The following is an 11343-nucleotide window of genomic DNA, read 5'->3' on the forward strand; positions in this document are numbered from 1 at the left end:
AGCATTTTACTTTTCAATTACGATTATATATTTTTTACGATAAGCCATTTGAAATTTGGTATTAAATTATTTTTTTATACAATTTCCATTCTGATATTTAACTCCACGTTTCATAAATAACGATACTTTTACATAAATGGTTAATTGAAAGTACCCTCAAGAAATGTTATAAAATTAAAGTTTGTCATGGTTTTAAGAAAACACATGTATTTTACTTTCCTCGTATTCGAAATAAAAAGTACAGTGTTTAACTCGGGTGAAAGGCATCATTTCAGCCTCGGACTATTAGCGCTCTCACTGCGTTCGAGCGCCAAACTACCTAGGCACAAATGAGTGCCTTTCATCCCTTGGTTAACAATCTACCTATTATTGTACCTATTAGACTTACGAAGTAATTGTGCCACCTAAACGTTGAGCTTTTATATAAGTGAATTTTTAAGTCGTTGGCCAAACATACAGTTACTAACTGTAAGGTTAGGAAATCAAAAGAAATATTGTGTTAAGTTCCCAATTGATCAATCGGCAAAATGAAATAAGGTGAATAATTGCGATTTGGTTTAATTGGTTTGGTTTTTAGTTTAAGTAATGTATGGATGGTATAGAAAGGATCGCAATCTCTTATGGCAGAATTGTTGTAAAAGTGACCGCGTTAAGCTTTAAATAATAGTTCCTAATCTCTCCGGTGGCGCTAGTTAGACTCTGGGACATGAATATAACATGAACCATATAAGGCAACAAATAACCCGACCAAATTACGTAGGTTGTTTTTGGTAGTATTTCGGTGTATGGTGGCGCCGCCTAATTACTGTTTTTTGATGGACACTTTTCATACATAGAGATTTGGCTCCTTTATACAGTCTCCATGAAGTAATGGTTGTGAAATGACATTCGGAAAAATACTTTTGGCCAATTGCTCTGCCTATATGACAAGTAATAAGTTTGTAAATGGAATGTTTCAGACGAACAATACCTACAGAGTTATGAATTTAAGGCGACAACTCCCACTACGCAGAAGCCTACTAAAAAAATATTAAAGTTTGAGAGGACGACGCCACCTCCACCACCAGAATGGCGTAAGTTCTACAGTTTTAAGACTGGGTCGACCGTCCAGTCCAGTGACGCCTCAATAGGGGTATTGTGTTATTTGTGTTTTATAAATCAATTAATTTCTGTATAAATCAGTATTATATATTTTTCCTACTGATTCACCAATTTTTGGTCTTTGTTACATAAGATCAATTTTTTTTAACATGCAGATACGTCTGCGAGCGATACTCCAAATTTTATAGGAAAAAATGGAAAAAGTTTTATTTTTGCTTATTTTTTGCTTTATCAACTAAACGGCAAAATGTTGGCTACATTTTTTCCTTTAGGTAATAAAGTCAAAAAGAAGTAATATAAAACTATATCACATATACTAAAAATTGGGGATTAAGTAGGACAAGAATATATATTAATATACATAAATTGTAAATAAATAAAACACATTTCCCCTAATTAGGGCGCCACTGGACGATCGACCCAGTCTTAAATGTATTTAATATAGTTTATGACCATAGAGCATCTCATGGATAACTCTACGATATATTTACGATAATATCGTTTATGACCATAAAGCATCGCATGGATAATTCTACGATAATATGTGTAAATAGGCGATAGTTCCTTATTTCATGTCTAATTTAAGTTTAGGTATAAAAAAATCCCTAGCTACTTATTACGTCGTTGTATTTAGTTGTAATTTTTTTTGTGTTACGTAATAATCTTTATTTACATACAAGATAAAAATAAAATAATTTAATTTTAGTGAATAAGGTTTATTTCGTGCATAACTCCATCTGTTGAGCCTAATACTCTCATTTGTAAATATTTAAAAATAGTCACAGAGAGCGCTGGCGTGTATACTTAACCTAAAACATATGGCGAATTTTACCGTTACCTATCTGCTCACAACGCGACACGTGAGCACTCATATTTTAAGTGAAAATGTTTAATCCATCTTCCACCTGCGTATCCTACAATATACTTTTCACCTCAGCAGCTCGAACAAGCCTACTTTCGTCACTCCCTGGAGTGAGGAAAGTGCGACTTTCCTCACTCCAGGGAGTGAAACAATGTAGCTTTTTAATTTAGTGAAGGCCATGAACTTCATACTTTTATAACATTTTTTTTATGGTACGGTACGGTACGGTACGGTCCGGTCCGGTCCGGTCTCGTCTCGTATCGTCTCGTATCGTATCGTATCGTATCGTATCGTATCTTATCGTATCGTACATATTATAATACTTTTTTTGCTGTTTATTCTGTGTAATTCGAAATACATTATAACCTTTAATATGTTCTCACTACTAAGGTGAAAAATTATGTGTGCAACACGAGAGCAAAGTTATTTTACATCTCGTGTTTTTGTGTCCCTCGCTACGCTCAAGATTCTACCTTAGAATCACTCGCTTCGCTCGTGATTCAATTATAGAATCTTTCGCTTTCTCGGGACTCAAAATAAACACTCGCAAGAAAAACAAACTTTCCTCTCTTGTTGCACAAATAACTATTATTGACCATAGAGCATCTCATGGTTAACTCTACGATAAGAGCAAAGGTGAGGTTTGGATGGCAACTCCAGCTGCATTACTGTTGACTGCTGCGGCCTTGACGCGGCCGCTGTCACTGTCTATTTCTTTGATAAAACGAGTGACGGAATTAACGCATTGTTTTAATGATTGCATGTTAATAATTAGTAAATGTACCTTAATGTACATTCTTGTAAATATTTTGCATGTTGATGTTGTGTCGACTGAATTTTCAGATTTCAGATGATTTATTGATAAATGTACATCTCATTTACATGCCAAACAAAAATAAAAAACAATCAAAGATAAGATAAACATTAGATTTAGATTTATTTATTTCAGGATAAAAATTACACTATAAATTTGCATCAATGTCGAAATTATGCTTATCTTCTTATCATGATCGTCAAACATTACATAATAACAAATATAAAATAAACTAAAAAAAATTTCTCTCCCAATAAGGATCGTAATATAAGTATGTATAAACAAAAACATGTCAAAAATTGATGTCAATCTTAGCAATTTAGAATCATCATTAAATGTCAAACAAAATAAAATATCACAAAAGATGTAAATGTCATTTTTTAAATACAATAAATCATTTGAATCATAAATAAAATTACATATATCATTACAAATTCAATTCCACTTATAAAGTACAGAGGGTTATCCAACAAAAAGCGCTACCATGTAAAATCTTCGCTGGTCTCAGGTGTTGTTTAGGTGGTGAAATAAGAGTGAACTGTAGTTTTAAATGCTGGTTTACTTTCTAAACTACGAAGAAGTACAAAAAGTGGCAAAGTGAATTGTCGTTAGGAATCGAGAGAATGAATGGTCAATTTTTGAAAGCCCTAACTGTCAAAGTTTTGAATACAAAATTGCCATAGTTAAATATTGAACATATAGATTTGAATGATAATTGTATTTATACATATATATCAATGAATATTTTATTTAAAAAATATACAATTTGGATGACGTTAATTGTGAGATTATTTTATTACATGAAATTAGAATTATTTTTAATTGCAAACATTAAATTAAGCTAAAGAAAAAGGATCAAAAATGAATCCATTTTTGAACGTTTCTGAACATGCTCCCGGCCTTGAATGCTTCGTCACACGGCTCATTTTTTAGGTCAGCAGGTATTTGTTCGTAATAAGTTGGGCCAATGACTCGAGGGTTCTTCCTTGAAAGTGCCATGCGACGGGGAACTGTTCTCAGGTGCCCTGTAGCTCGAAGCAGTTTGCCCGGAGTTACATAATATTAAATTGCACATTATATTATTTTTATTAACAAGGTTTGATTGTAGTGTTAGGATCAATGATCTTTTTCCAGAAATTCGTTTACATTGTAGCACGCAAGGTCAATAAGGAGTGCTTTAAGTTTTTTTGCCAGTGAGGCATCACTGTCCTGTTTCTAAGGGTTCCGTACCCAAAGGGTACAAACGGGACCCTATTACTAAGACTCCGCTGTCCGCCCGTCTGTCCGTCTGTCTGTCTGTCTGTCACCAGGCTGTATCGCTTGTATCTCATGAACCGTGATAGCTAAACAGTTGAAATTTTCACAGATGTATTTCTGTTGCCGCTATAACAACAAATACTAAAAACAGAATAATATAAATATTTAAATGGGGCTCCCATACAACAAACGTGATTTTTTTTGCTGTTTTTTTCCGTAATGGTACGGAACCCTTCGTGCGCGAGTCCGACTCGCACTTGACCGGTTTTTTATGTGTTCAGGAACACAGTTATACAAATGGATCCCCGCAACGCTGAGAGCCGCGCGAGCTCCTAGACGTGTGCGCGGGGGCATCATCAGGTGCCGACTGCGTGTAGGTCTTTGGGTAGATTGCCCGTATGTTTTATAGTTATGTAGGTTGCCATATAATGTATGTTTGTACATGCAAGTCAGTATGTAAACACTTGATAAGGTTTGGATTTTGTGATGTCTGAATATATCTTTAGCGGGATGGTCTACCGGTTTCGATCTATGATGCGCAAAGCTCGCTTTTGAATTTTAAAAACGCTGTCACGATTAGCAGACGCTGCTCATAAATCAACCCCTTGAATTAAAATTGAATGAAAGTAACCGAAGTATGCTTTCCTCAAGTTACTAGGAGATAAGGTGGGTGCGAGTCTAGACAGTGCATAGCAAGCGGCGGACAGTTTATCTGTACCCATAATTAACTATACGGTCTTTACATTGCGTTGAACGTTGTTATATATTTGGGTGCCGGAGGAGGGCGGTAATTAATTAATACACATCACTACACTTCCAAACACTTGGATATATTTTATTTCTATTAAACTATAGCTACTACACGTTTATAGGTAAACCGATATGACCGGATACTGACGTTACTAAACTCGACTAGGTTTTGTCGTGAATAATATTTGAAAATATGTAAGTAAAAAGCTAATCCATTTGAGTGACTACTTTTTACCGAAATGGTATAGATATTGTTAACTAATATGCATAAACAAAAGCTCCCGATTATAATCTGAGGCGTGACTGAAATACTTTAGCTTTTGTAAATACGCGACCGGACCGGAAGAGAGTGAGTCGGTGAATGAACATGTTAACGCAGGCGCGAATATTTAAATCAGGAATACTGAATATACTACAAACGTTAAATATGTCACTCATTTTATTAATAAAATTGACAATGACAATTGACAGAGGCATCACCCTCGTCAAAGCTAAGTGCCTTACTTAAATTCTTTTTTTTTACAGATGAGGTATTTATCAATGCGATCGTCGACGCTTTCTGGTGGATATTTGGATAATAGGATAAGAATAAGAATAAAGATCATTTATTTTCAGCTAAAGGTTACAGACATTCCAGGGGTCTCCGCACTAGGCAGTGCCTGTATCGCGGGGAACCAATTATAATTTAAATATCAGACTTTGTTACAATTAAAACTACAAACTAAGGCTTAATCTAGACACAATATTGAAACTAAATTTTGTTAAATATGGCTTAAGGATAGGGATAAGGATAGGACATGTTATATGAAGGGGTACCTAATGATTCTATAATTTTAAGCAGATTATCTATTCGCAGACAACGATTCGCCGAACATCGGTTCGCAGTGATTTATTTGCAGATGTAACTTTTGGTTAACTAACGTTACGCAGACTCTTGGTTCGCATACTGTTCAGTTCGCTTCTGTGTAAATTAGCAGAACTATTATTGGACGATTTTCATTTGGCAGAGTAATCTTTTCGTTTAAGCAATGTTTAGTCGAATAACGTTTCACATTTTATACATCGTTATTTTCGAAATATTTCATATTTGTATATTCATAATAATTCATATTACATGTCGTTTTTATAATTACATTAAAAATTAAATAAATAAAAAAATCAGCAAAAGGCAGTGGTTGACGACATAAGGTTTTTTATTTTTAAACTTGGCAAGTTTGTACAAGGTATGTAACAGTTCTCAAAAAGGAGGTAACACTGTCAGTGTAAAGTGTAGGACCCACAAAATATTGCAGGAGCAAACACCCTATCGAACGTAACCGCCGGTTTTAATGACGTAGGATCAGTCTCCGAATATCTCTAGTCAGAAAGTATACAGAGTAGCTGACCCTTCGCATGTGTACAACCGTGTTACCTGTGGAATCTATCCAATAAACAAAAATCAAACTTTTTTTTAAATCTTTATTTATTTATAGAGGCATAGAGTAACTTATACTAGAGCGGTACTGTCATAGTAAATTTTGTAACCCCAGTAAATTCACTGCCATCTGTCGACACACTTTAAAACTAAAAAAAATATTTATAAAAATACGATAAAATGTAATTAAATATGGATAAATGATTTTTTTTATTTGCATTAATTATTTTTATGATTTTGACCCATGTTCTTTCACTGATATGCGTTAAAATTGTTAAATAACAAACGAAACCGTCAACGCCATCTATACGACAGTAGGCCAAAACTAGTAGCGCCCTCTGAACGGGAATCAAATTTTCTTGATTTTCGAGGCACGTTTTTTCCTTAGACTGTATCCATCTATTACGGAGTTATATATATCTTTGATATTGATAGAGGGTTTTAAGTTTTAAACAAATGCCACCCTCATAGTGGCTCTTTAAAAAAACTACAACAGACTAACTTTCACTATTTCTAAGTTGAATGATGTCTTTGACTATATTATAAAGAAGCCCAGCCTCTTCTGAGGCTGGACAAGCCAGGATACTATTGACCCTGCCGAGGTCATAGCACCTGACATTAAGCAGTCGACGCTGCGCAGCACCTCGGCGACATTCCATTGTAACATGAAACACGTCTTCAACTACTCCGCATAAATTACATTTGGGCGAGTCAACTTTACGCATCATAAACGCATAGCTATTTCAAGGAATGTGGCCAGATCGCAATCTCAGAGCAACAATTAAATTCTGCCTATTCATCCTACAGAAAGAGAACCATGGAGCACGAGGGAGTGTGGGTTGGATCGTTTTATACCATGTGCCCTTTGTGCGAGATCTTTCGTAAATCAAACTTAGAACTCAACTATTCTACGAAAGACAAACGTTCGCGCGTTCTATCTCGACGCCACCGCCATCTAGTGAGCGGTTAGCATAATAATGTCTAATACATGCCATGAAATTACGAAAGACAAACGCTCGCGCGTTCTATCTCGACGCTAGCGCAATCTAGCGAGCGGTTAGCATAATAATGTCTAATACATGCCATGAAATTACGAAAGATAAACGCTCGCGCGTTCTATCTCGACGCTAGCGCAATCTAGCGACACATTGGGTAAACTTTCCGTGTTTTAATTGATGTTATGTTACAGCGTTACAGCATTATAAATACAATAATTACATTCAAAATAGAAAAATAAAGATTTACAATTAAATTACAATTAGCGTTATCAATATACATGTCAAATAAAAGTATACCTACAATAACATTAGGTAATTACTATTTAATAAAATCTGCAAAACTGTAGAAAGTGTGCTCGATAAGCCACCGTTTTAGCCTGGATTTAAAACTGTTTAGTGACGGCGCTTCTGTGACGTGTGGTGGCAGACGGTTGTAAACCGCCGCGCCGGTCCCATTATATGTGTCAGTTTTGCGGATTTCGCCAATTTATGCCTGACGCCCACGAGTTTTTGGGCGTTTCGTAGGTTTCGCCCATGGATATCCGCTCCACTTAAGTATTCGTCAAGGTGACATCGCACGTATGTAGCCACTTGGAATATCACAAGGGAGGGCAGAGTAAGTATCCGAAGATCCTTAAAGTAAGATCTTGCGGAGGTGCTTTGACTCACCTGCACAATCGCTCGGACGGCTCTCTTTTGCATGCGAAAGACGCGCTCCCATTCGGCAGCGCGACCCCACAGCTCTGCGCCATATTGTAGGAGCGAGTGTACAGTGGCAAAGTAACATGACCGTACCACATTTCTGGGCACCACTCTCGCTAGACGGCGCAGGGCAAAGCAGGCGCTCGCTAGCTTGTTACACACTCCGCCTATGTGCGATTCCCACTGCAGCCCTCTGTCCAGTTCAAAACCCAGGAATGTGGTAGTCTGAACCTGACCAACTTGGGTACCATCCACAAACACTCCAAGGTTTCTTAAGGTTAATAAAAACTTCTTACAAAAAAAAAACGTCTTCAAAAAGGATGAAATAAAATATAATCCTTTTTTAAGTATATGCGTTAAGTATATGTAAAAAAAGTAAGTTACGAACTTACGAAGACGTTAGCGAATATGTAGTGCCAAACTCGTGGTAAGGCTACAGTTGCACTACATCAAATTGGTGGTTTTCGGGAGGACATGCTTTAATTACTTTAGAAAACAACGAAATCACTATACACGTGCCTTTAAAATTTGAAAGTTCCCTCAATTCCTCAAGGTTCCCATCATCAGATCAGAACCAGATTAATATGGGACCACCTTGAAGGTACCTCCTTTCAAACAGAAACAAAAAAAAATCAAATCGAACCACGGGTCTCGGAGTAATCGGTGAACATAAAGCCTGACCTTGTACTTGTAATATATGATCATTGTCAAGAGGGCGTTGTTCATTCTCATGTATAGGGTGACAGTTCAGTATAGTATGAAAAAATTAGTTCCAGTGAAATTCCGCAACATGGCGCGTGATCATATATTCCTGGTTAGGCTTTACTTAAAAACCGGACAAGTGCGAGTCGGACTCGCCCACCGAGGGTTCCGTACTTTTTAGTATTTCTTGTTATAGCGGCAACAGAAATACATCATCTGTGAAAATTTCAACTGTCTAGATATCACCAATGATAGATATAACTCCGTAATAGATGGATACAGTCTAAGGAAAAAACGTGCCTCGAAAATGAAGAAAATTTGATTCTCGTTCAGAGGGCGCTACTAGCTTTGGCTTACTGTCGTATAGATGGCGTTGACGGTTTCGTTTGTTATTTAACAATTTAAACGTATATCAGTGGAAGAACATGGGTCAAAATCATAAAAATAATTAATGCAAATAAAAAAAATCATTTATCCAAATCCAAGACAATAAATATAATTTACAAAGCAGCAGTGCATGGAATCATGCCGTCCTTGTCATTTAGAGATGTAATATTTAAAAAACAAGTTCGCGCTGTCCCTCTCTTACTACGCCATAATCCCCTGCCATCCCGCTCCAACCTCGCTCCGCCGATACTCGTCATTATTTCAGAGTAGATCTTTTTGTGTTATGAACAGAGACTATTTTATTTTAATTTTCGGGGTTGGGAGGGCGGGACTTTGTTGTCTTGGATTTGGATACTCGTATAATTGTAATCAAACTTCACAGGTAAGTTCATTTGATTATTAATTACAGAACATAGGCGAGTTATTGATGACTTACACGCTAGTCTAATAGATGCTTTACACCATGCCGCATCTGTGAGCTGTGAGAGTACAAAGGCGAAGGTCTGGAGAAAGAAACAAGTGGTCGGGTGGAACAACCATGTGAAACCACTTCATGCGGATTGCGGAGGCTCGACTTAGTTTTCAGACTTGGCTTCTCCATGGCAAACCTAGGTCGGGGCGCTGTTTTGACTTCATGGTAAACACGAGGAAAAAGTTTAAACAAAAATTAAAATGGTGTCAGGACAACGAGGACCGGATTAAAGCAGACATTCTTGCGAGACATCATACTGACAAGAATTTTAGCAATTTCTGGAAGCAGACGAGTAGGATGGGTCCTAGGTCGAGCCTTCCCGTGAATGTGATGGGTGAAAGTAATCCGGAAAAGATAGCGGAACTGTTCAAAGCCCATTTCAAAGTCGAGTCGCCGCTGGGATCGTCAAGGGATCCGCCCATGTCGGTGCAGCTTGGTTCTAGAACGCCTATAAGGTTTGCAGCCGGTGAGGTGAAAGCAGCAGTGAAGGGCATGACCCGCGGAAAGTCACCTGGACATGATTCCCTTAGCATAGAACATCTCCAGTACCGGGGATCATTTGCCTAGGGTACTTGGCATGCTCTTCACTCTATGCATTAGTCATAGTTACTTACCTGACGCGATGATTAAAACAGGCGATGCGTCAGATATAAGTAACTACAGACCCATCTCATTGGCCACCATAGTAAGTAAAGTGTTGGACAGTATGCTTGACAAGGCGCTGCAGAAGATCGTGCCGCTCCACGACGCCCAGTTTGGGTTTAGGTCAGGTCTATCAACCGAGGCTGCGGTTCTGTGCCTCAAGCATACTGTCCGATATTACACAGATCGTAGAACACCAGTTTACGCATGCTTCTTGGACTTATCAAAATTACAAAATTACAAAATTACAAAATTCTTTATTTTATAATAATTTACATTTTTGTGATACAGGGGATGGAGCCGCCCGGTAAACAAAACAATGCTTGTGTTGGGAGGCACCGCTCTTCCCTAGGTTTATAAATAATACATTTTTTTTTTTTACAGTTTTTATAAGCTTGAGGTACCAATGGTACCATAACTAATAACTAAGAAATAGTGGTGATTACACATCCGTTTTTTTTTTTTTTTTTTATAAAATTTCTAGTTAATAGGCTTTTAACTTAATTCTAAGACAGGCATTATAACACAGGCTTGTGTACGACAGGGGTGTGAATATCAACTGAGACGTGTGTGTGTGTGTGTGTGTGTGTGTGTGTGGTGTGCGTGGTGTGTGGTGTGTGCGTGCGTGTGTGTGTGTGTGTGTGTGTGAGTGAGAGAGAGAGATTGAGTGTATTCTAGTACTCTGATTTTAGCAGCTTCTCTGTTTCTTCGTAGGTTTTAGCTTTAAGCCATTTAGTGAGATATAATTTACATTCGTGATATGTTTTTAAATGGATATCTAATTCTCTGTTAATTTTATTATAAAGGTAGGACGACTTTGAATTAAACTGAGATCTTGCAAAGTAAGTTCTCGTACGTAAAGAAGCAGTTACATTTATCATTTTTCTTTTGGTTTTATAATTAGGGTTGTAGGGTATCAATTTGTGTTTTTTTAATATTGTTTGCAGAACATATAATTTTCTTACCGATAGAAGATCACTGGTTTGATAAAGTAGTTCAGTAGGATATAATATTTTTTTGAAGTACATCACTTTTATGAGTGCACGTTGAGCTCTTTCCAGATAGATGAAGCGACTTTTCGCTGCACCACCCCAGACCGATATGCAGTACAATAAGACAGATTGCACCAGGGAGATATAGATTTCGTTTAAGATGTTGCGAGGCTTTGTAAGATTTGTTTTACCTGGTGCAATGTGCCTTAGCGACTTAAAGATCCAAAGCAATTTTCTGACTCTACCAATT

General features: G+C 37.1%; 1 protein-coding gene across 1 annotated transcript in view; it reads left to right on the plus strand.

The window, feature by feature from the left end:
* LOC134752514 (uncharacterized) overlaps positions 1-10026 on the plus strand; it is a 40700-nt gene extending 30674 nt beyond the window's left edge. Inside the window, exons 13-14 of the mRNA XM_063688207.1 lie at positions 960-1132; positions 9670-10026. Coding sequence (XP_063544277.1) covers positions 960-1132; positions 9670-10026 — 530 coding nt within the window. The remainder of the gene's footprint in view (positions 1-959; positions 1133-9669) is intronic.
* Positions 10027-11343: the final 1317 nt, after the last annotated feature.

The sequence above is a fragment of the Cydia strobilella genome, chromosome 24 (assembly GCF_947568885.1).
Source record: "Cydia strobilella chromosome 24, ilCydStro3.1, whole genome shotgun sequence".
In the NCBI taxonomy this organism is placed as follows: Eukaryota; Metazoa; Arthropoda; class Insecta; order Lepidoptera; family Tortricidae; genus Cydia; species Cydia strobilella.